This window comes from Symphalangus syndactylus, chromosome 3, assembly GCF_028878055.3.
Source record: "Symphalangus syndactylus isolate Jambi chromosome 3, NHGRI_mSymSyn1-v2.1_pri, whole genome shotgun sequence".
In the NCBI taxonomy this organism is placed as follows: domain Eukaryota; kingdom Metazoa; phylum Chordata; class Mammalia; order Primates; family Hylobatidae; genus Symphalangus; species Symphalangus syndactylus.
This window is the reverse complement of record NC_072425.2, coordinates 116978089-117004008: the sequence shown is the minus strand read 5'-3', so window position 1 is coordinate 117004008 and position 25920 is coordinate 116978089. Positions and strand designations below refer to the sequence as shown.

Here is a 25920-nt window from a genome sequence, read left to right as displayed (position 1 = left end):
AACTTTGATTTCAGAATGTCTTCAAGCTTCCATTGGGCATATGGTCCTCAACCCTTTCTTTAGACCCCTTATACTTTATTCTATGTTTTAGTTGTCTCCACTTGTTTAATACTTTAACTCCATCCTTCCTTATCCTTTCAGAAATATATGGAAATGTCTCACTTGGTGATGCTCTTCCTCTCCTTCAGCATTTTCATTAATAATATAGATTTATTTCTGTAGGGTCTAAGAAGGGTGACAGGTAGCAGATGCATGCATCCAGTCCACCATGTTTAACTACATGCCCACTTCTTATTGAAACCCTTATTTCCCTTGGCTTCCTTGACATTATATTCTACTGGTTTTTTTTTTTTTTTTTTGAGATGGAGTCTTGGCCCAGGCTGTATGGCCCAGGCTGGAGTGCAGTGGCGTGATCTCGGCTCACTGCAGCCTCCACCTCCTGGGTTCCAGCAATTCTCCTGTTTCAGTCTCCTGGGTAGCTGGGACTACAGGCATGCACCACTATGCCCGGCTAATTTTTGTAGTTTTTCAGTAGAGACAGGGTTTCTCCATGTTGGCCAGGCTGGTCTCAAACTCCTGATCTCAGGTGATCTGCTCACCACGGACTCCCAAAATGCTAGGATTACAGGCACGAGCCATGGTGCCTGGCCTGTTCTACTGTTTTTCCTATTATCTTATTATCTCTCTACCTTCTCCTCATTATCTTTTGTGGGATTTTCATTATTTACCCTCCTAATGTAATGTGAATTAGTCAATGCTTGACCTTAAGCTCACTTCTCTTCTCATTTCATACTCTCTCCCCGTGCTTTCTTAACCACACCAATGCCTTCATTACGATTTTCACTGTAGTGACTCATGTTCATATCTGAACACTGTTATCCAAACTACTAATTGTTTTTGTACAGCAGAACTTTAAGAAACACTACAACCAAATTATACTGCATTCTTATTAATGTTATTAGTCTTATTTTTCTTTAGGTTATATTTAATTCAAAGTTTCAGTTACTATGAAAAACACATCCAGTATAGTATACATGTCTAGAAGGTGGCTTAAAAACCTGGAAAAATATCATACTAAGTGATAATTATATACGAATAATCTGTAGATATTTATTGATTTTCCAGTTTATAGAGTTAGTCTAAGAAGAAGTATAGAATATAAGATTGTATTTGCTGCACAGAATTGCCGAAATACAAGTAGAAGAAAAAAGAACATAAAAGTAGCTTAGGAAAGATGAAGGAAAAAGTAGGAATAAAATTATCCTCATTTCATGACATAAAAAGCTATGAATTAGATTCAAGAGTTAAAAGAACAGCAGACATTTAAGTAGATTATTAAAGTTTAAAGGATAAGCAACAGTAAATTTAAAAATGCATATTAAAATAGAGGAAGGAAGAAACATGCATACTTATCAAATGAAGGAATAAACAGTTATTGTTTAAGCTTCAGTAACCAAGATGCGTAGATATTTTCTAGCATTTTATGAGAACCTTACGGAACAATAACAACAAAAGAGGGAAGTTAGAAGTTTGGCTCTCCAGAGTGAGATTTAATGGCAGGGAGAGGTGAGTAGGATTTTCTTGTTTTGCTTTTCTATGTCACTACATTCATTCAATATGGATGCGTTACTTTGATTTTTTAAAAAATGGACAAATAAAAGCCAAGAAAGCAATAGCCTTAGGTAAGTTACAGAAAGAAACAAATGTAAATTTTGTAGCTCCCCTGGTAAAAAAATAAGACTGTTACTGAATGATGTAATAGCAATTTAGCAGATGCTTCCCACCTGGTTTTTTTTGGTTAAATGTCAACCTTAAAATAACAGTTTTGTCTTATTGATTTATACTTGCTTTATTGAACCTTTTATATAGTACTTCTCAAATAATGACTTTTTGAAAATATAGACATTTGTAAAAGAAAAAAGTGTCAACAATGTCAGCTGCTGCAGTCAGTCCAGTTAATATAATGACCAAAACAGTATTAGTTTAGTAACCCAGAATTTTGTTATATAAGAAGCAATGACTTATAGTGTAATTTTCTGAAAGGCTGGAGGGAATGATTCTCAATAGTACAGGATGGAGGAATTGGTTGTAATGAGGATGGACAGTATACTATCTCTATTGAAATAGGATGAGAGGTAACGGTGCAGTCAGAGATGCAGTAAAGATTTAAATTTTATTAGTAGGAAGATGATTTGATAAGGTACACAGTTTTTGTGAAGTAGTGGTCGTGAGGCAATCCAATCTAAGGAAAGCAGAGAAGTTTCCAAAAACTTAGGGGAGAGTAGCAAATTAAGCTGCCCACAGAAACTTGGGATTGAATGGCAATGTTGAGAGCCCACTTGAAACTGATGATCGTGAACCCCTGGTGGGTGTAAACATTTCAGGTAGCTTTCAGAATCTCAAGGCAGTCACAGGGAGACAGTATAATTGACTTCATTGGAGTTGGGGTTTTGCCAAACAAGGGCAACAGAAGACACAGTCAAAGGGATTTAAATATCAGCGAATGATTATTCCTGAAATGTTTGCCCATGGAAGGTAGAACGTAAAGTTAAGTGATATATCTGGGCCATGAACCAAAAGTGCCAAACACTCTTGCACATGGACACTGACTTATACATGTGCTACTCTCCCTTGTGATGGGCAGGCAACGTGGAGAAAGAGGTCTCTGGTGTGAAAAGAAGGTGGAAGAGCCTCCTCAACCTCAGGCACTCTTCAAATATAAAATATTATTATACAGATGGATAGTGAAAATGGAATTAATTATTAGCCAAAAAAAGTTATAATTTTCAGATAAGAATGCATTCACTTCTGAAGAAATCAGGGAGAAAAGGGCTCAGAAGTTTTGGAGAAATAGCTTATGGAGAATTAATTCAAAGCTTTTAATTACATAAACTGTAAAACTGCATTTCTTTATTTTCAATCTATAGACACTCTTACATAATCTTGAAGTTGGCATAATATATACACATTATTCTATGGTGATGTGATACACAATGATGACTTTTAAATCCCTTTCAGTAGCCCAGCTCTCTCTTATGGGTATTAGGAATGTATATCTGATTACCTATTCCCAAATTTCACATGGATTTCCCATGTACCCTGTATCTCATATTCAAAACTGAATTCCTCATTTTTATTTACTTCTCTACTTCTTAAGCTGTGTTCTTTTCTGGTGAAGAGAATCATCGCCCATTCAATGAACTATGCTAAAGCCTTGAAATTGTTGTATATGCTAGCCTCCCCCTACTCCAAAGCCTATAATTCATTAATTATCAAATGCTGGTAATCCTACCTTCTTAATATCCCAGTTATGTTTCCTGTCCTCCAGTGCTACCATCACTGCTTTTGTTCAGTCATTTATCGCCTCTTGGCTGATGAGTTTTAGTAGCCCCTGAATTGGTTTCCAAGTCACCATTCTTTTTTCTGTTGGTTTCTCCATGCCATTACCTAACTGTGAAGCCTTTAGCAATTTTCATCATTTCTTTAATACTGGCTTTCTTCTCTTTAAAATGAATATTACACTTTTACCCTTTACCCGATAGTGTTGTTACTATTATATATATCTTATATAATACTGTGTATCTCTATCTATATATGTATATATAATACATACTTCAGTTTATGAAGTTTAATAGACTGTTGTTTACATAAATACACATTTAAATGTTTACATATATACATATAAACATACACAAACACACACACACACACACACACATAAACAACAAAGTCTATATAAACTAAGTAGTAAGCAAAAATCTTGTGATATAGCTCTGGTCATACATTCCAGCAGCATATATTCTAAAACTAAGCATATGAGAAAACAGCACTTAAATAGATTATTTTTTAAGTTTCACAATCAATCAGGATTCTCATGCCTCTTAATAACACCTTCATAGATTTTTTTACTGCATGGCAGAGCAAACTGCACATCATATATCAATGGTAATAGAGCGCTTGACTTCTTTAATTCAATGCTTAACTCTAAAGGTCTGTAAATACAAATGAGGTGTTTAAATTTGAAGATACGTTGGATAGATGGCAATACCTATAATTATAGAATCATCACTTCTGCCTGATTTATACTTAAAAGTTACAGTTCCAACTGCTCCTATTATTGGAAAAGTAGTAATAACAATTATAACTATACCATGAAGTATTAAAACCGGAACATTCAATTTGAAGGCAGCTAAAATAAAAATGTAATGAAAAGTGAATCCATGAAATGCTTGCAATTCATACACATATGCTATATAGAGGCACTAAAGAGCAAAGGAAAGAACTGTGGAGTATTTATTATGGTTCTTTTTTTCAGATTCTTTCTCCCTTTCTGGCATTAGTGTAGCATTACGGTGAATATTTCCCAACCACGGATCATCAATTTCTTATGTCAAAACTTTTTTCTAAGGCATGCATAATCATGGCCTAAAAATGTAGTTTCTAAATATGGCAAATGCCTTTTTATTTTATTTGTAAGTTCCAGGTCTTAAAAAAAAACACTAATACATCTTTATTTTTCAAATTAGAGTTGGCTGACCATTTTAATGGGCCAAGCAACTTACCATCATTACGCAGAGTGAGTGGCGTTGGAGGACTAAGGACTCTAGCATTCGTCACTGTGTTTTTCACCAGACAAATATAGCTGCCAACATCTGATGTTTGGACTTTAGAAATATAAAGGTTGCCTGTCTCCTGGGAAATGAACCGCCGGCTGTCTTCCGCCACAAAGGAAGGGAACTCATTAAATACCCAGCTATAGATGATCTCTGAAAATAAACAAAATTTGGTCAATGAAAGACTTTGATTTTTTCATTAACAGACAAAGCTCAAACAACAAAGCCTTTAGAAAGCATTAGATATATTGCAAGGTCATACATATTTGATCCATGTATCTATATAATTTAGTATTTTATATTCAAAGGATTATTGCTAATGACTAGGGTGAGATCTGAAATATTTCTTAGGATGTCTGACCTTGACTCATTTATTTATTCTTTCAATTCCAATGGGTATTGCACATGTTTTAGGTCCTCAGAACTATGATAACACTGAAAATAGAAAGGTAAGAGACAATTCTCCATTCTCAAAGATCAATTTAATGAAGAAAATTTACCCAAACCTATGAAACAATGTAGAATAAGAAGATAGAGATATAGACCTTATTGTAAAGAAGGTGTGAGACAGGGGCACTTAAGCAATTAAACTTATCAAAGAAAGGCAAACTACATGTCTTCTCTCCCTATGTTCTCCTCTACACACATCCCATTTTGTAACTTAGTTTAATTTCTAAATTAAGTTTAAGTTCATTGGGACTTTCAGAGACAGTATCATTACATTCTGACTCCACTACTTAGTGATGGTTTAAACTGAGCCAGTATTTAACTAACTTTTTGAGGTTCATTTTTAAAATTCATATAATTAGAATAATATTACATGTCATAAGCTTCCAAAAAGACAATGTACCTAAGAACTTAATGAATAATATGCATTCATAAAATATGAAAAGTAACATTTCTGTTATCATCCCAGCCTAACAAAAAAAATTATTATGTTAGGAGTTCCTTCTACATGCACCATTTAAATATAAGAAAAACAGTAAAGAGGATATAAAACAAGTCTGAAGGAATAATGGATACTTAAATCTTTTCAGGTATGTTTTCCACAGAAAAATTTCAATGATAAGTTGAACACTGATGCTAAGCAAGATTTCGCTAATATTTATTATTAAAAGAAATTATATAGGCTGGGCGCGGTGGCTCACACCTGTAATCCCGGCACTTTGGGAGGCCGAGGTGGGGGGATCATGAGGTCAGGAGATCAAGACTATCCTGGCTAACACGGTGAAACTCCGTCTCTACTAAAAATACAAAAAAAAAGAAAAAATAGCCGGGCGTGGTGGCGGGCACCTGTAGTCTTAGCTACTCGGGAGGCTAAGGCAGGAGAATGGCTTGAACCCGAGAGGTGGAGCTTGCAGTGAGCCAAGATAGCGCCGCTGCACTCCAGCCTGGGCAACAGAGCAAGACTGTGTCTCAAAAAAAAAAAAAAAAAAAGGAAATTATATATTATAGTTCTAGCAGAAGCCTGAGAATTTTGAAATGTTATATTGCATTAATGCATAATTACAATATACAGATACAAAATCCAAAACTTTCAAATATTTTAACAATTGTTTTATAAAGAAAACTATCTTTTACAGTTACCATCACCCAGTTGGCAGCCTTCGGTACATTTAATATTTTATTAATAATTTATTTAAAATATCCACATGACTACTCAAAGGAACGAAGGAACTCCGTAAAGTACAATTGAAATACTTCAACTTGTTCTTATACAGCTCAAGGAGACTCTAAATTCAAGGCTTTCTCACATTTAACAATGTGAATCCCTTTAATTGCTATAATGGAAGTGTTACTTGTCATTCACACATAACTCATATATTTTTAAATATATATTTTAAATATTTTATTAAATCAAATTTTTTATTATTTTACTAAAATCTAATATAAAATAAGGGTTTTCTTAGTTTTTGGTTTATATTAAAGTTTCAGAGAAAAGAAAGCAACTAACAATTACAGGCCATCATCCATTAAATTTAAAAATACAGTTTCAGTTATACTGACGATATTTGTTGAGTTAATGTTTCGTATTTTTAGAACAGGAGAAAAACATTTACACAAAATTGGTATTTTCTCAGATTTTATAGGCGGGTAAGTATCTGGGGACTCAAAAATGCTTATTTAGTTTTTCGGATAAGTTTTCAGTTCCATGAACTGAAGCATTTCATAATTCCAAGAAGTATAAAAAGTAGAAATAGTACACAAGAGCTGACAACCTGAGTTTGCAGTGGATTTTCTGCCAGTGCCAAAAATGAAAATATTGGACGGAGTTAAACATCTTTTAATATTCCTGTTTACTTTCTCCTATAAGGTTTTCCATTATCTATTCACATTCATTTAATATTGCCTTCAAAGAAATCATAAAAAATCTATAAATCTATAATTATTTTTAGTATTATGTTGTAATATAAGAACTATAAAATATTTCAGGAAATAGTATAGTTAGCTCTGGTGCCACAGCCTTTAGCTTCATATACCACTTTCTTCCATACTAACCGCACTTGGCCCTTAAAAATAATTGAATGCATGCTGATCTATTAAGTGGTAAAAATTTAGTAGTAGTAGCATTCATTTCAGAAGGTATTGAGATTAGTTGGTCAACTATGATTTTCCCATTTTTTAAGGTTTTTTTTTAATAGTATGGTTATCTAAAGCAACTAAAATGTTTTAGAAGTTCTTGGTCTGATTCTTCAGTGAGTAGTCCCTATTTCAGCAGACAATGACCACTTTGAGATATCCTGTGCATCTACGTTATGAAAGTCTTCCTCGAGAATGCTTTTGCATGAACCCTACTTAGGATCAATTTTTTTTCCCATTTTTCTATGTAGTTTACTTTCTTTTTTTATTATTATCCTTTAAGTTCTGGGATACATGTGCAGAACATGCAAGTTTGTTACACAGGTATACAAAATGGTGTTGGGAAAACTGGCTAGCCACATGCAGAAAGCTGAACCTGGGCCCCTTGCTTACACCTTACACAAAAATTAACTCAAGATAGATTAAAGACTTAAATGTAAGACCTAAAGCCATAAAAACCCTAGAAGAAAATCTAGGCAATATCATCCAGGACACAGGCATGGGAAAAGACTTCATGACTAAAACACCAAAAGCAATTGCAACAAAAGGATCAACGTTTATGTTAAATTTCAATCGCATATTTTTGATACCATGTGGTAATATACATTTGGGCCACAAATCCATGCGCTGCATAGGCTTTTGGTTTCTCATTGGAGACATTTTGTCTTCCACTCTGAACCAGCAAGTCATTCCATCTGGAGTCTGACTTGGGCAGACACTGCTATTCAACTTCCAGTCTCAGGCAGACCCAAGGACTTGTCCTTTGCCCTGGCATGATCATTCATCCTTAGCTTTTAGACTTTAGGGTCTACTTCTGTAACATATAAAAAATGTACCTTGCTTCCAAGATCTCCCTCAGGGTTAACACCAGAGAGTATGCTTTGGATTTTAGTTCTTATTTGTTTCTGATACTTTGGGATTTCCTTTTCTTTCTTGTGAGATCAGCTACATATTGAAATTTTCTTTGCTTTATTTCAGTCATCATTTCTAAATTTTGGTAGTGACAACATTTCCAGGTTAGCTGTCTCCTGCCCTAATTGAATGTCCAGATTTTAGGGATTCAAGTATTGCAGACTTTCTATGCAATTGCTGGAACTGATTCAGTGTCAATAAACAGAGGATCTTCTCTTTGCTCACCTAATAAGATGGTTATTTACGTGATGTGTTTCCATATCTACAGAGTATATAAAAACAGGAGTACACATGTGGACAATGATGCTCCTTTCTCTTAACTGCAGTGCCATTAACAAAAAAAAAAGTGTGAGAATGGGGAATGAAACTGCATACTGGACTCTCTGAAGTCTTTGAAAACAATTTCAATGAGTAATCACAGTGATTCAACATTCTTTAATATAACTACATGTTGGGAAATAACCATTCTTCCTTCTAATAATGTGTGTACACATCAGAGGCTTTGGGTCAAAGAATTTGGAGGGAACACAATGGATATAGCATCTGAGTTGTTCAATGACTTAATTAATAATGCAACTCTCCCAGGGAACCTATTTTCTTTATCCCTGTGAGTACAGAAAGAAAAACTTAAAAATCAGAAGCTTCTCTACTTTTATAAAATGCTCAACCTTATGGTAAGATTATCAGTTAACAGGCCTTATTTACCAAATCCCTATTTTTTGTTATTTCTGTAATATGAGATTTAGTGTTTTATTTGCCAAAAATCATGTTTATAATTTGTGCTTTATTATGAAAATACAACTTTTGTCCAGGCACAGTAGCTTATGCCTGTAATCCCCACACTTTGGGAGGCTGAGGTGAGAGGATAGCTTGAGGCCAGGAGTTCAAACTTGCTATAAGCTGTGACTGTGCCACTGTGCTCCAGCCTGGATAATAGAATTAGACCCCAAATCAAAAAAATAAAAAATAAATAACTTTTAGTTTATTTTTTAAATAGTTCAAGTTTTGCATTTATTTATTTTCTGTATGCTTGTATTAATGTTTACTGATGCTGCTTAGTAGAGTGTATGTCAGGAGCATTTTAATATTTACAAATTGTCTTTTAATCATATTTATTTTCACAATTCCATCATCCATTATGACTCATCTCCTCTCTTTCATGATGACTTAATTGAAGCGAAGATACTTACACAGGATAACTTAGTAAGTTCCTGGAGAAAATAAGGTTTTAAAAATTGTCACTACAATTATTTTCTTTTTTGAAAGTTTGTACCCAATCCTACCACTTTGGATTTCTGAATTAACGCCATTATGATAGAAATTGTAGAGAACTGTCTACTTAACTATGCATTACTACTGAGCATAAGGGACAACCTGAAATTGGTAGGAAATATATTTTACAATGATGATGTGTACCTTGATTGAAACAGAAAATGTCACTATTAGCCATGTCAATTACTCTTGGAAGAGCAGAGATTGAATCTACCTTCTTCATCATTATGTCTTTAAAACTCAACAGGATACTTGGTGTGTAGTTGCTCCATAAATATTTGGTGAAAAATGCTTATTTGAGATAGAAATGTACCTATAATCTATTTATACAAACCTCTCTAAATTTAAAGAATTTCATTACAAATTTTCTAAGATCTAAATTGGCTTGTTCTGGCTTTGAGAATATGAGTCAAAGAGGATGCTTGATTTTGGGCTAAATAGAGACACTAAGTCTCTATTTATTATAGTAATATAGCCAGTTTTAACAATCTGGAATGTACTGTGAATGAGCAAAAGAGAAAAGGATCATTTTTACAAAGGTACTATGAAATATTTTCATGATTTATTCTGCTAGGTAAGTTAGATGAAATCTTAGAGGTAAGGGATATTAAATTTTAGGTAGTCCAATCCCTATCAGAGGTTAATAGTCTCATGTATGACCAATTATTTGCCTCTGCTTAAGCATGCTTATTAATATTTTGTGGAGGAAGCTGATTGGCAGCTCAATTTATTTAATGGATCATATAGAAAAATCATTTTGGCTCCTAGATTTGGGGTGGGAGCTGAGATCAAGGCAACTGGGATATCAACAAGTAGTAGTGAAATATGCAAACACAGTTCAGGATATTATGAAAATATCAGATAGAGCTGGGAAAAAATTAGCATAAGTATTTACCTTGAGTCACACACTTTTCATGTTTTTTTTTACCTAGTCCTTCCCTTGGTCTGTGCCTCCCACTTTCCCTATCACACACAGACACATTAGAAGTTAGCATTTGTGAGTAAGACCATGGACTTCGAAATCACAGAGACCAGGCATTCAAAGATGGCTGCATGACCTACCAACTATACCACCTTTAGGAAAGCTATTTAATTTTGCTCAAGCATTAATCTTCTCATCTGTAAACTAAAATTGGTGGAAGAAAGGGAAGGTTAAATGAAATATTTCATGTAAAATTAGTTCTACAGAAATCTAGTTATTATTATTTTAGTCATCTTCAACATCAAAAGTCTGAGTTTCAAATAGGAGGAGGAACCAGTGGAAAATTACAGCTGATTAGAGTCAGAGGGAAAATTAACATTTCTCTTCTCATTCTAAGCCTATATTTTATCAGTATATTAATCTTATTTAATTATTACAATTTTCCTAAACTTCAGTTTCAGTATCCATGAAATGAGACAGTAATGTCTACATGGTAGTAATGCTGAAGATTACACAAGCCACTTAAATGAGTGTTCAACATGCAGAAACTGCTCAATAAGGGGAGCTATTGGCTCAGGATAAACTATCTAGCATAAAGCACAATTTTGTAGAACACAAATTCATCTTGTACCTCGTACAATTGGATTTAATTTCCAAATGTCATAAGTTTCATCTATAAAAACACAACCAAAGATCCTGACAGTTACAATAGAATAAAGCTGTCTGACTCTTGGTTAGTACCAAGAGAAAGAATCAAGATTTTCTATTTTTTTTTTTACTTGAGATGGAGTCTCGCTCTGTCACCCAGGCTGGAGTGCAGTGGCGCAATCTTGGCTCACTGCAAGCTCCACCTACCAGGTTCACGCCATTCTCCTGCCTCAGCCTCCTGAGTAGGTGGGACTACAGATGCCCACCACCACACCTGGCTAATTTTTTTTTGTATTTTTAGTAGAGATGGGGTTTCACTGTGTTAGCCAGGATGGTCTCGATCTCCTGACCCCGTGATCCACCCGCCTTGGCCTTCCAAAATGCTGAGATTACAGGCGTGAGCCACTGTGCCCAGCCTCAGAATCAAGATATTTTTAAAGACGTTGTGAAGAATGCAAAAGAGAATACTTGTCATATGTTTGAAAAGTGAAATTACTTTAAAACAAGGTAGGCTGTATTATTACATTAAATTTTAGTTATCTTGGTTGAACAAAACAAAGTAATAATTTTCTCTTTTTTATGCTTTGGAGACAAGTATTTTCATTATGTTTGTTACCTAAAGTCAAAAGAAGCAGAGTTCTTCATAATTATGTCACCAAGACAGGAAAATATTTTATGCGCATGTAATTCAAAACACCTTTAGAAAAACATAAGACAAATAAAAGAACATGTATAATAAGAACAGTACTAAACTGGCATCATCTCATGATCCACAACTTAAGCAGGTCTGAGCTAGTGAATTCCAAGTTCTAGAGTTCAAGTGATTATACCAACTGGGTGAGAGCAGCTATTTTTATTTTCTCTGTGGAATACTTCACAGTGTGGAAGACATTTTTATCCCAGGAGCCCTGTGTCTAGATATAAAGGTCATTGCTAACCCTTTTCAAAAGGCAGCCTAAATTTCTTGCTTTGCTAAGGGGTTTTCAAATTATGTTGTATTGAATTGTAAGCTCTTAGCAGGTCTAGGGCCAGCATTTACTCAACAGTGTGCAAGAGTCAGTGGCACGAACTCAACCTAGGTTTCAAAATTTGTATTAAAAAGCATTCACTCCAGGCTTCCCATAATTCACTGATAAAGCCCACGAATCCCTGCCCTAATCAACGACAGACTATTTGTGCCCCAGAATCTTGCCAGGGACTATGACCTTAATGTGATTATCAAATCTGTGAAAATGTTAGCTTAAAAAAAGATATATATGGAGAACTACTGAAAGGCTGTAGAGTCGTTCCATGGACTCCGTTCAACTTTGGACATGACGAAAGTAATCTCAGCACTTATCCTTCATTAAATCAGGACACCACAGGGCATAACAACAACAACAACAGTAAACACTTATTGTCTCACATTGGGTTTATAGAAATAGAGTCAGTGAAGAGGACTCTCAGATATGATTTGACAACATTTTTCCAGGAGGAAAAATTAAGAGAAGCAAGGTTAAGTTGAGGGAGAAAAAAATAAAGCTAACCAAAGATGTGGTCCGTGTTGGAGATTAGCTTAAGACTGATCCTACTTGGGGTTCTCAAACACAACTTTCACTGCAGCATTGGTAAGTGAGGCAAAAGAAGGCAAAGAGTATCAGCAAAGGCTATTTGCACCATCTCCTCTGTATCCGTAAGTTATTAGCTGCTGGCTGGGGCAGGTGGAGTGCAGTGAGAGCAGGAAGCATGATTTTCCAGGTGTGGCAAATTTTCTGGAGAAGAGGAAGCAGCCAATCTTCATAGCAGCTGCTGGATGTGCACACCCATCGGGTGAAGAACGTCTGGATGGAGCACCAATAGAATCTAGCAAATGCTTACCACACTTAGAATGTGCCAGGCAGTGTGCTCTATGTATATTAATTCATTTAATTCTCATAGGAATAGGTAACCTTATTTTACAAATGGGAAAACTAAGATATAGAGTTGCCAGTAACTTAAGAATGATTACAAAGCATCGGTCTTTATTTGAAAATAGAAAAAGAAACCTGGTGAATAGTGGTTTCAAATGTTTACTAGATTGAGTTTTATATGCATGCGATGTAATTTTGCAAATAAAAGTTTGATATTTGAAACAGTGACTAATTAGAGCAGTGTCTAGATTTCACTCACCAGACCAGAACAAAAGCAGGTTGGTGATTATTTCTATTAACATTAAGTCATGGTGTAATTAAACAATGGTCACAATGCCATACCAGTCTTAACCATATAAAACAGTAAGGATGTGGCCTGCTGGGTAGAGACCTACTATAAAATACCAGCACGGTGTACCTGAAACACAGATGTTCATAAATGTAAAAGATTTATTATCGCACAGTTACAAACAAGGATACTATTCCTCATATCCACTTACATTAAGATTTACAGAGTTGTCCAAATATTTTACTACGAAAAGTCGCACAGATAATAATTTTTAAATTAGCCTGTATTTTCTGGAATCAATGGCAGTCCACAAGATGGCAGTGCTTGATGCGTAGAAAGGTTTAATCTTGGACAATATTCCAAATGGAGGAAAATTAAGACCTTGGTTAGCAAAATAAAGTTTTCTTATATTCCTGTGTTTTACTTAGTAAAATATTACCTCTTATCCAAAGGATAATTGTCATTTACATATAACAAGAATAATTAAATTTTAACTTAGCTCTATGAATTAAAAGAAAATTCATAAGGCAGGTATTTAAAACAGTCAACATTTTTTCACTATGAATTTTTAAAAATGTTTAACTTCTTTTAATTTCATGTTATGCAAATTTTATGGTGAAAATTTGAAGATTTATTGCAGTCTCAATATTAACAGAAACAAATATGAATTTTATAAATTATCCCCCTTATAGGTAGGTGAGTCACAGAGGACAAAACCCTCTAGAGTTGTGAACTGCCTAAATTTTCTGTGTTAAATATGGAACTTGAGGTGCTTTTGGGTTTCATTTATAACAGGTGCAGCAGAGAGTCTTCAGGTAAGACAAATTACTATAACAAGATTGTCTGCCCCTCAACTTATTCTTATATTCAACGTAATTTTTCCAAAATGTTCTTTGTGCTTTTATGGCTTAACTAATGCTCATTTATCCTTCATGCAAATCTTTAATGAAGGTAATTTATTTGTCACATTGCCATGCACCATGTAGAAATAGTGGATACTGTCTATTTATCAACAGGCACTGAAATGGTTTATTTTCTGCATCAAGGGTTTGTCCCTATGGCTCACCTGTTTCAAAAAAAAAAAAAAAAAAACCCCAATCACAAAACACATATTTATCTCTGTTGATATGTAATCACTGTAATAAATCTTAAATTACTATTAATTCGTATGCACATAACATGAAAGTTTTGGCTGGGGTTTAGTTGAGTTCTTTTTCAAAAGTAGAAAAGTTGGTACAAGTTATGCTAGTAATATAAATAGTACAAAAACTATTAAGAATGCATTTTCTTTCTTATTCTACAAGGGGTTTCTCTGTAAAAATCACATAGTTTTTAATTTTTATAATCATGTTTATATTTTTTAATTTTGTTTATATCTTATAATCACATTTATGTTTATATCATATTTATGATTAAAAACATACTGTTTCATAATCAATGTTAAATCATGCTTATATATTAATTTTTATAATTACATTTATATCTACGTTAATTTCATAATCTTGAAATTGATGCAGTTAATTTCATCAAATTATCATCAAAATGTGTTTACAAAGTAGACATCATATCTTACTAGACAACTTTTTTGCAAATGTATTTTGATATTTGCGTAGCCGTAAAATAATAAGGTCTAGTACTAGATAATAGGGGGTTTGAACAATTAAAGAACACATAAATAAGAAAGTGTATCTTGGAAAAAATTGTCATATTTAAAGTAATTTGAGTGGCCATTGTTTTGAACCTAACATTCATGTTCTATCAGAGATATACGTAATATACATACTATGGATACATGGATGAAAGGTTTTAATGGAATAATAAATTGTTGATTCTCCCTAAGTTATTTTTCCCCTTTCTCTTACTTTTTTGCCCAGTAGTTTTCTAGGCTTTGGTGTTCTAAACTGGCTTTCCCTTGGTCAGTTCCCATACTGTCAGTCTTTATCAATTTTTCTAATTCCAAGATACAGCAGAGATTGACTTTTTAAAATCTAAACGTGTTCAGACTTCTTTGTTGAGTATCGATCACTCAGATGTATTTTGTGTATTCGCCACAAGTGTGAGCTCTGCAATATATTTTTCCCACTAAGCCTCTGTTCCTAGTTTGTGGGTTAATTAATAATTCTGGTGATTGACTCAGTGATATTTTCCCAAATCTCAAGACTAGAATCTATTATAGCTTAAATAAAAATACTATAATTTTCTTGGAACCCAGGAGAGTTACACAATATTGTAGTTGTGGAAACAGGAAAACTGTATGTCTGTAGGGATTACTGAAAATTTCAAGAATGTAAACCAGTTGTTAGGTGAATAAATTTATTCACAAAACACTGATTTAGGAGATGACTGTTAAAGATGAGATTGAGAAATTCTGATTGGTGGGGATCACCCAAAGAAATTGTGACTGCACACAAACTGTTAAACTGGAAATCAAGAAAAATCTGGACACTTTATGTCAAACAATGATAAGGGTAAGAAAATAGATTGTTTTTCATGCTTGTACTTATGCCTTCTTTGTAGTAAAAAAATAAAAAGCTTAAACACTGGTGTTAGTAACACAATTTGTATCATAGTAGAGTGACATGAAATGTGTATTAAGTGCCTAGATTCATATTCCAGCTGAGACCTCTGGGGAAGAACTGAGAACTGGCTTCTTCAGTTCTGTTTCTTCATCTATGAAATGATAAAACCAAGCTCGTAGGATTTTGTCAGAAATTTCAGAAAAAAAAGTGTTAACATCATTATTTCAGATATATAGTAAGTGCTCAAAATGTCATTATTATTGAAAATTCTAGCCTACAAACACACACACACACACACACACACACACACACACAGAGGTTTTATTTTTTGCTATGTTTACCTTCTATGCAGAATCATCCTAGCAGTCATTCTAAAAAAGCTTCATAAAACATAGCCTCTTACTTAAAAATACATATGTACATAAAAGAGGCATTTGACTTTGCAGGACAGTCATACACCCATATTCTATTCTTGTTCCAATTTACCATGCAAAAATTATCCACTATGCAGAACTAAAATATCTGTAAATTCTATAGTATATGTCGCTCTGCAGTATTCCAATCTCATATCAAATTGCAGTTTAGGAGTAGTTTTACTCTTTATACACGTCACATGCCTACTAATAAACCTTAAATGGCTCTCTGATATGGAACTCTTTGTATGGAATTTAAAATCTATGATAATCTGATTTGCTGGCATACCTGTACCCATCTCTTTCTTAACCATCCGATACTATCAGCCACTCTTCACTATCATCAATGCTTCATCTTACCTGCCTTGAGTGATTCTCAAATCCATGTGTCTTTCATCATGTTATTTCCCTAGACCAGAATGCACTCCCCTCCTACCATCCGCTGCCCAGCTGCACGCTTGGACACAATCCAAGTACAAGTACTACTGCCTCAAAGAAGGTTTTCAGAGTCACATTATTTCCATTTATTTGTGTCCTCTCTTATTCCCTTGAGCAGTAGTTTGTAGTTCTTGAAGAGGTCCCTTCATGTCCCTTGTAAGTTGTATTCCTAGGTATGTATTCTCTTTGTAGCAATTGTGAATGGGAGTTCACTCATGATTTGGCTCTCTGCTTGTCTATTATTGGTGTATAGGAATGCTTGTGATTTTTGCACGTTGATTTTGTAACCTGAGACTTAGCTGAAGTTGTTTATCAGCTTAAGGAGTTTTTGGGCTGAGACAATGAGGTTTTCTAAATACACAATCATGTCATCTGCAAAAAGAGACAATTTGACTTTCTCTTTTCCTATTTGAATACTCTTTATTTCTTTCTCTTGCCTGATTGCCCTGGCCAGAACTTCCAATACTACGTTGAATAGCAGTGGTGAAAGAGGGCATCCTTGTCCTGTGCTGGTTTTCAAGGAGAATGCTTCCAGCCTTTGCCCATTCAGTATGATATTGGCTATAGGTTTGTCATAAATAGCTCTTATTATTTTGAGATACGTTCTGTCGATACCTAGTTTATTAAGAGTTTTTAGCATGGGCCGGGCGCGGTGGCTCACGCCTGTAATCCCAGCACTTTGGGAGGCCAAGGCGGGTGGATCACAAGGTCAGGAGATCGAGACCACGGTGAAACCCCGTCTCTACTAAAAAATTAGCTGGGCGCGGTGGGGGCGCCTGTAGTCCCAGCTACTCCGGAGGCTGAGGCAGGAGAATGGCGTGAACCCGGGAGGCGGAGCTTGCAGTGAGCCGAGATTGCGCCACTGCACTCCAGCCTGGGCGACAGAGCTAGATTCCGTCTCAAAAAAAAAAAAAAAGACAAGAGTTTTTAGCATGAAAGGTTGTTGAATTTTGTCAGTCTTTTTTTGAATCTATTGAGATAATCATGTGGTTTTTGTCATTGGCTCTGTTTATGTGATGGATTACGTTTATTGATTTGCGTTTGTTGAACAGCCTTGCATCCCAGGAATGAAGCCGACTTGATCATGGTGGATAAGCTTTTTGATGTACTACTGGATTCAGTTTGCCAGTATTTTATTGAGGTTTTTCACATTGATGTTCATCAGGGATATTGGCCAGAAATTTTCTTTTTTTGTTGCATCTCTACCAGATTTTGGAATGAGAATGATGCTGGCCTCATAAAATGAGTTAGGGAGGAGTCCCTCTTTTTCTGTTGTTTGGAATAGTTTTAGAAGGAATGGTACCAAGTCTTCTTTGTACCTCTGGTAGAATTTGGCTGTGAATCTGCCTGGTCCTGGGCTCTCTTTCATTGGTAGGCTATTAATTACTGCCTCAATTTCAGAACTTGTTACTGGTCTATTCAAGGATTTGACTTCTTCCTGGTTTAGTCTCAGGAGTGTGTATGTGTCCAGGAATTTATCCATTTCTTCTAGATTTTCTAGTTTATTTGCATAGAGGTGTTTATAGTATTCTCTGATAGTAGTTTGTATTTTTGTGGGATCAGTGGTTATATCCCCTTAATTGTTTTTCATTGTGTCTATTTGATCCTTCTCTCTTTTCTTCTTTATTAGTCTGGCTAACAGTCTATCTATTTTGTTAATCTTTTCACAAAACCAGCTCCTGGATTCACTGATTTTTTGAAAGGTGTTTTTGTATCTCTATCTCCTTCAGTTCTGCTCTGATCTTAGTTATTTCTTGTCTCCTGCTAGCTTTTGAATTTGTTTGCTCTTGCTTCTCTAGTTCTTTTAATTGTGATGTTAGGGTGTCGATTTTAGATCTTTCCCGCTTTCTCATATGGGCATTTAGTGCTATAAATTTCCCTCTTAACACTGCTTTAGCTGTGTCCCAGAGATCAATATTGTGAAAATGACCATACTGCCTAAAGTAATTCATAGACTGAATGCTTTTCCTATCAAGCTATCATTGACTTTCTTCACAGAGCTAGAAAAAAAAATGCTTTAAATTTTATATGGAACCAAAGAAGGGCCCCTATAGCCAAGACAATCCTAAGCAAAAACAACAAAGCTGGAGGCATAATGCTACCTGACTTCAAACTATGCTACAAGGCTACAGTAACCAAAACAGTATGGTACTGGTACCAAAACAGATATATAGACCTATGGAACAGAACAGAGGCCTCAGAAATAACATTATACATCTACAACCAGCCGATTTTTGACAAACCTGACAAAAACAAGCAATGGGGAAAGGATTTCCTATTTAATAGATGATGGTGGGAAAACTGGCTAGCGATATGCAGAAAACAGAAACTGGACCCCTTCCTTACACCTTACACATAAATTAACTCAAGATGGATTAAAGACTTAAACATAAAACCTTAAACCATAAAAACCCTAGAAGAAAACCTAGGCAATACCATTCAGGACATAGGCATGGTCAAAGACTTCATGACTAAAACACCAAAAGCAATGGCAACAAAAGCCAACACTGACAAATGAGATCTAATTAAACTAAAGAGCTGCTGCACAGCAAAAGAAATTATCATCACAGTGAACAGGAAACATACAATGGGAGAAAATTTTTGCAATCTATCCATCCTGCAAAGGTCTAATAGCCAGAATCTACAAAGAACTTAAACAAATTTACAAAAAAAAAAAAAAACCAACCCCATCAAAAAGTGGGCAAGGGATATGAACAAACACTTTTCAGAAAAAGACATTTATGCAGCCAACAAACATATGAAAAAAAGCCTATCATCACTGGTTATTAGAGAAGTGCAAATCAAAACCACAATGAGACACCATCTCATGACAGTTGGAATGGCGATCATTAAAAAGTCAGGAAACAACAGATGCTGACAAAGAAGTGGAGAAATAGAAACGCTTTTAACCTGTTGGGGGGAATGTAAATTAGTTCAACCACTGTGGAAGACAGTGTGATGATTCCTCAAGGATCCAGAACCAGATATTCAATTTGACCCAGCAATCCCATTACTGGGTTTATAAATCATTCTACAATAAAGACACATGCTCACCTATGTTTATTGGAGCACTGTTTACAATAGCAAAGACTTGGAACCAACCCAAATACTCACCAATGATAGATTGGATAAAGAAAATATGGTACATATACACCACATATTCCATATGTGGTACATATGGAATACTATGCAGCCATAAAAAAGAATGAGTGCATGTCCTTTGTAGGGACATGGATGAAGCTGGAATCCATCATTCTCAGCATACTAACACAGGAACAGAAAACCAAAAACCACATGTTCTCACTCCTAAGTGGGACTTGAACAATGAGAACACATGGACATAGGGAGGGGAACATCATACACTGGGGCCTGTCGGGGTTGTGGAGGAGAAGAGAAGGGACAGCATTAGGACAAATATCTAATGCATGCAGGGCTTCAAACCTAGATTACGGGTTACAGGTGCAGCAAACCACCATGGCACATTGCCTATGTAACAAACCTGCACATTCTGCACATGTATCCCAGAACTTAAAGATAAAAAAAGTCACATTAATTTAAAATTCACCCTTCTTTTCTGAAATGTTGTAGATATATCATTAACTCATATACTGATTTCCTTACAACCGTGCCAATTTACACCAGTTTTCCCAGAAAGACTATTAATATTCCCCTTTTTCACTCTCAAAAAATGATCCAGTTTGGATATTATTTATATATATATTATATGGTCTCCCTATGCCCTTTCCATTATCCACACAATACATTCCTCTTGTAGTGGTCCTATGTTCTCCCATAGTTTTCTGGATGCATCATCTTCCCTACCAGATCACATATTCATCTAGAGCAGGAGCTCTGTCATACGCTTACTTTGCAAATGTGGCATACAGGTGAAAAATAAACTTATTTAAATTAATTTAATTTTAGAAATTTTGAAAAGAGTGTTATGTTACCAGTAAAGATAGTTGAAGCTATCTTGAGTTGCCCCAAATTGTTAATGGATATTATTACTCTAATTGTCGAAAATAGTTTCCAACTCACTAGAGTATCCAGTAAGTAGTTTATGAATCCCTTTCTGATGATGAATACAGTGTTTGGTTATTTTAAGTTTAGTGAAATCAGGTGTTTTCTTTTCATCCTATTTCAACCCTTGGTAATAGACTAAATTTATAAGTTCTATTTATAAACTCTATTAGGACTGACATGATTTTGCCTGACTCTTTTTAACTACAACACTGTCTTTTATTTCTTCAATCCACCCTAGCCACGCTGGCCCTGCTGTTAGTTTCCAACTTAGGACATGTGCATTAATTTTTACCTTAGCCTCAAACACACATTCCCCAGATACCTGCATGGCTCATTACTTAAATTCTTTTAGGTCTCTGCTCAAATGACTCCCTCCGGGAGGTCTTTGTGAATTTGCTGACCTTAACCAGAACTATCAATAATCAATCTCTCTCTCTCTCTCTCTCTCTCTCTGTGTGTGTGTGTGTGTGTGTGTGTGTGTGTGTGTCTTATGTATTTACCTCTTATTACTTATCCCCTGCATGGCAGTAAGTGTGTTCTTAGGGAAGAAATCTTGTCTATGTTATATCTGCTTTGTCCATTACCATACCTACTCAGTAGTGTAAAAAGTGGATGGTACACAATAATTTTTGAATGAATAAAAAAGAAAATAAATGCAGACAGTAAAATGTTTCCCTACCACATGCCATAAAATAATTATTTTAAGAACTATTATATTGGGTAAAGTTTACCTCTTTATAAGGTGATAAATAAAATAATTAAAATGATTTATCTGGAAGTTTTTCTAGAAACCCTGGGAATGCATGTATCCTAATATATAGGTAGATATGTTGAGATAAAGACATGAGATTTGAACAAATTCCAATATTCTAGCTAAATTGTGTAGGTCCCATTAGATTGACCTAAAGTAAATAAAATTTATAGTGGCAACCATATGATTATTAATTGCTTTCACAAATGTTGGAAGTGGGAGAGAAAATTAATGAAACATACAAAATTTTTAAATGAACTGGAAGATCTGTAAGCACATTTCTAAGTCCCAATGTTTTTCCCTTCCTTTTCCAAGCTGATTCAGTTTAGGGTGAATATTTGTTAATACAAAACATGTCATCCTCGTTTTTTCATTAATTATTTTGTAATCGAGGCTACCATTTTGAGATTTTGCTTCCTTGTACAGTTTTGCATTACTTTTAACTTAGCCCGAGTCTTTCCTTTAATTACAAGGAAATTCCTTGTAATTAAAACAAGGAATGTAAACAAAATGTATGTTTTAATCTATCTGGGGAAAAATACCATATTTTCCAATGGTAGATCTTTGTGGTAGAATGGTAACCACGCAGCATTGATTTTATGAACTCTCTAGTGAAGTTCTCAGCTAAGACTGCCACAATTTTAAAACACAACATAACTGTATTTTAAAGTGGACAAGAACTGTCTCATACACCAATATTTTCATCAATAATTTTATCAAGGAAGAGATGAAAATGCAAATGTAGAAGGTGACTAAGGGGATACTAATAATGTTGATGGTGTTGTAATACTATATTTAGATAAACACTTTATGATTAAATGATGTAGTAGTATCTTTATGAGAACACTAGGTACTAGCCTTTATGGGGCCATTTAAATGTTAATAATAACAACTTTGAAATACTATACTTCTCTTGGAAAGGCTCATGGTCTATGCCTCTTTTCCACTTTTACTTTTGTTCATTCATTTCTTGTCTCTTTATTTCAAAGAGTCAGCAATCTCTACTAATGACTAATATTTGGAGGATCTAAAAGCTAAAGAGCACCAATTACACAAATTTAATGTTGATGTAAAATATCATCTTAATGCATAACCTCCATATGATCTAGATCAAGTTTTCTCAATCTCAGCACTCTTGACACTGGGGGCTGATAATTCTTTGTCATGAGAGACTGTCCTCTGCATTGTAGATGTGTATTAGCATCACTGACCTTCACCCACTAGATGCTGACAGCATCCTGCCCCTCCTCCCCTGCTCCAATTTAAAGCAATTAAAAATGTCTCTAGACATTTCAAAATGTATACTGGTGATAAAATCATCCCTGGTTGAGAACTAATACAGAAGTGAAATATTCTGGTTACCAAACATTTGGGTTATTTGGTGATTATTTCATTTTAAAAATAGATAGATCAACAGATAAAAGCTAATTGCTTTGAGTTTTCATTTTATTTTTAAGGGCAGGATACGATACCTCCTTCATGATTTTACTTCCATAACACAAACATATAGAGGAGGTTCTCAGTACAGTTTCCTAAGCTGAATTCAAATTAGGACTCAATCATATTCATAGCACAGAATGATAAGGGACATTATTTACCTTTGATCTAATAGGTCAAAATATAGCTTAATATTTTGGTAATAATTCAGATCATATTTTGGTAGTGATTTGGGCCCTATTTTTTTCTATTAAATATCAAAATAATTAAAAAAATAAATGTTTGGTTGAATATTGATACAGTGACACATGGACACTATTAGATTGTCATTTTCCTTCTTTTTATAAAAATCTTACACATTGTAGAAAAAAGTTTGCATTACAAGAGTTTTTCAGTTGTTTGTTTCTGCATAAATAATTTACCTTGTAGAGATACAGACTTGCAAATAATGTGAAGAATTCTGAATCAATGAATTAAACTGACTTCTTTTTACTCAATCATTTTGAGGTTAATTTTATTTTTTCACGTTTTTAAAGTAACAAAATATGTATTTCTAGAACTTATTTGGTTGCGCTAAAAAAGAAGCTGATATAAATTACTTCAAGATAATGGAAAAAATGCAAATTTATAGTAAACATAATAAAGGAGGAAGAAGCAATTTGCATGAGTATTTAAGGTTCTTATGATCTGAAATAAATAGAAAAGAAAGAAATCAATTTTTTACATTGTTAGAGAAATGTTCAGATTATTAAATCACCATTTTAAGGTATTTTGTTGACTTATGAGTTCATCTTTTTAAATTTTTTTTAGAATACAGAAATTAGAAACACTGGAGGGTTAATAAATCAGCTCAATAAAAGGTAGTCAGTCTACTGTGGGCAAACCTATACAAGTTTCAGTGTTTACAAAGAGTAATAAATTGTAAGACCTCATAATTTAGAATGCGTCAAATCATGCAAATACTAATTCAGATGTAAGGCAATTAGATTCTCTAAAACAAATTTCCAGTTTAAAATTTTTCAAATCCTTCCTTTACCATTTATTATTTCTATCACCTAGACTATTTACTAAATGTTCCTCAGTCTTTGTTGCCCTATTTGAGAGGTAGAGATATATTTTTCTTATTATTTTGTAACTATTACATAGAAATGATTTAAGTAAAGTAGGTACATTGCGGCTTGGTATCTAGCAAGCAAGCATTCACTAAATTGATTATGTTATTAGTTTAGAATATCTTTTAGATAAAGAAGATTTTTGAGACAAAACAATTCTATATATCAGGACAAAAATTTCAAGGTTATTCTAATTCAACTGGTATTGAATTAATACTCTATTTTCTCCCATTTACCTTGGCTTAAAAGAATTCAGAACTATTACTGGCTTCTTGCAATTCCCATTATGTGCCATGATTCCCTGGGTAGATAGATGTAAGAGCTGATTGCTCCAAGGATAAAACTGTCTCTCAAATATTACATAGGAACTGTTTTAGTACCTATGTATATATTAAGAACTTACTATGTGCCAGACATTTTGCTAAGCAGTCTCTATTATTTGCAATAATATTATTGTTTATCTTCATTTTATTCTATTGAAACTAAGGATCGATAAAATGATGTATTTTGTTTCCTGTACAAGACATGGGTATGGTTTATAACTAGAATCCTAGAACGTAATTAAAATAGTGAAGACTTGCCAAGCATAGGGAGTCACTTGTCCTATGAACCTACAGATTTGGAAGCTATAAGTATCACAGATCACACCCTTTCCTCCATCAAATCTTTAAAAATAAATTTCCTTTTGATTTATTTTGTTAGATCCATTCTTAGAATAGAGAATATTTATTTCAAAAGCTTTAGAGCCTATTTGCATGATACAAACACTACCTCCAAAACAGAAAGCAGGATATGTATTTAATAAGAGGTTTTTGGAATGTTTTGTTTTCTTTTGTTAAACACAGTAAAAGGCACAAAATGCAAAGTTGTATCTTCTATGCACAACAGGCTAAACTTCTACAGTTTACTGGTGCCTGGTTCAGTTTCAAGATTAAGGCATTCTATCAGTTAAACCTCAGGCCGAAGCACTGTAACATTTAGGACTCTCGGTTTTCCACTGGAGAAGCAATGCTGCTATTAGAGTACTTTCCCATCTCCCTGGCCTGTTTGTCAAGCTTCAAGCTGCAGCTGCTTACAGGCTCAGAGAGAGTTCATGTCCTAAGGGAAAAGCAAAGTTCTCAAGTACATTTAAAGTAGCTCATAGTTTTCCCTGATCTTTTCTCCTTCCATCTTTCTCTTATGTACAATATGGAGCCACAAAAATGGCACCCAGAGTGGTCCTTGCTGACATAACCTGAACGGCAGCCTGAGCACACACATCTCTGAAGCACAGCCCTGTCACCGCTGGCCATTCTGCCTGCATTCCCACTGTGCTAATTGAGCGAGGTCAGCCAGTTTTCTCTCTCCAGACTTTCATTCTCCCTGAGGGGAAGAACGGTTCCAGTGAATGATCCACCAAGTCTAACGGCGCTCATTTTCCATGCTTGTTAGCTACATGCCGTTTTGCAACAGCATAAGAGAACGCATTTATATGGCTATCCTCCAGACCTGCTTTGCAGAGAGATCTCAGAACTGCAGCTCTTAGGTGCTGACGTTCGTCTCCCCATCATACATGGGCATATTCTAATTACAGTTACACTGCTTATTATATTTTATGCTCTAAAGAACTCTGCGTAACAATGTGTTTTGTAAAAGGAATCCATTTGAAAAAGCTATCTTAACTAAATTAATTTAGAAAGATCACAGATCTAGCTCAAGAATCCTGTTTCATTTTTTTCTTTTTCCTTTAGTGTTTTTATCAGGAAAATAAAATATGGAGACCTACCTTATATGTACTGTATTACATACACTTAGCTCTGTTCCTCTCGTGGTAAAAATCATCCCTGTGCTTCTCATGTGGTAAGAACTCCATCGATATCATGGTTGCTTCCTTGCTAATGAAATGTACATTTCTATAACATATTCCTGCCTTGCCTGTAGTTAATATTTAAGAGGAACCTTACATTTAACTCTTATAACATATCCCTGCCTTGTCTGTCATTAATATTTAAGGAGAATCCTACATTTAACACAACAGACTTCCATCTCAACCAGGAATGTTTTGTTTATAAATATGATGAGACAACGATGACAGTAGTGCTTCAGACTTTACTTTCATCGTT

At 34.6% G+C, this 25920-nt stretch overlaps 1 protein-coding gene across 1 annotated transcript in view; it reads right to left on the bottom strand.

Moving 5' to 3' along the window:
* CNTN5 (contactin 5) overlaps positions 1-25920 on the bottom strand; it is a 1372716-nt gene that overhangs the window by 392621 nt on the left and 954175 nt on the right. The window contains exon 8 of the mRNA XM_055272872.2: positions 4563-4766. Coding sequence (XP_055128847.1) covers positions 4563-4766 — 204 coding nt within the window. The remainder of the gene's footprint in view (positions 1-4562; positions 4767-25920) is intronic.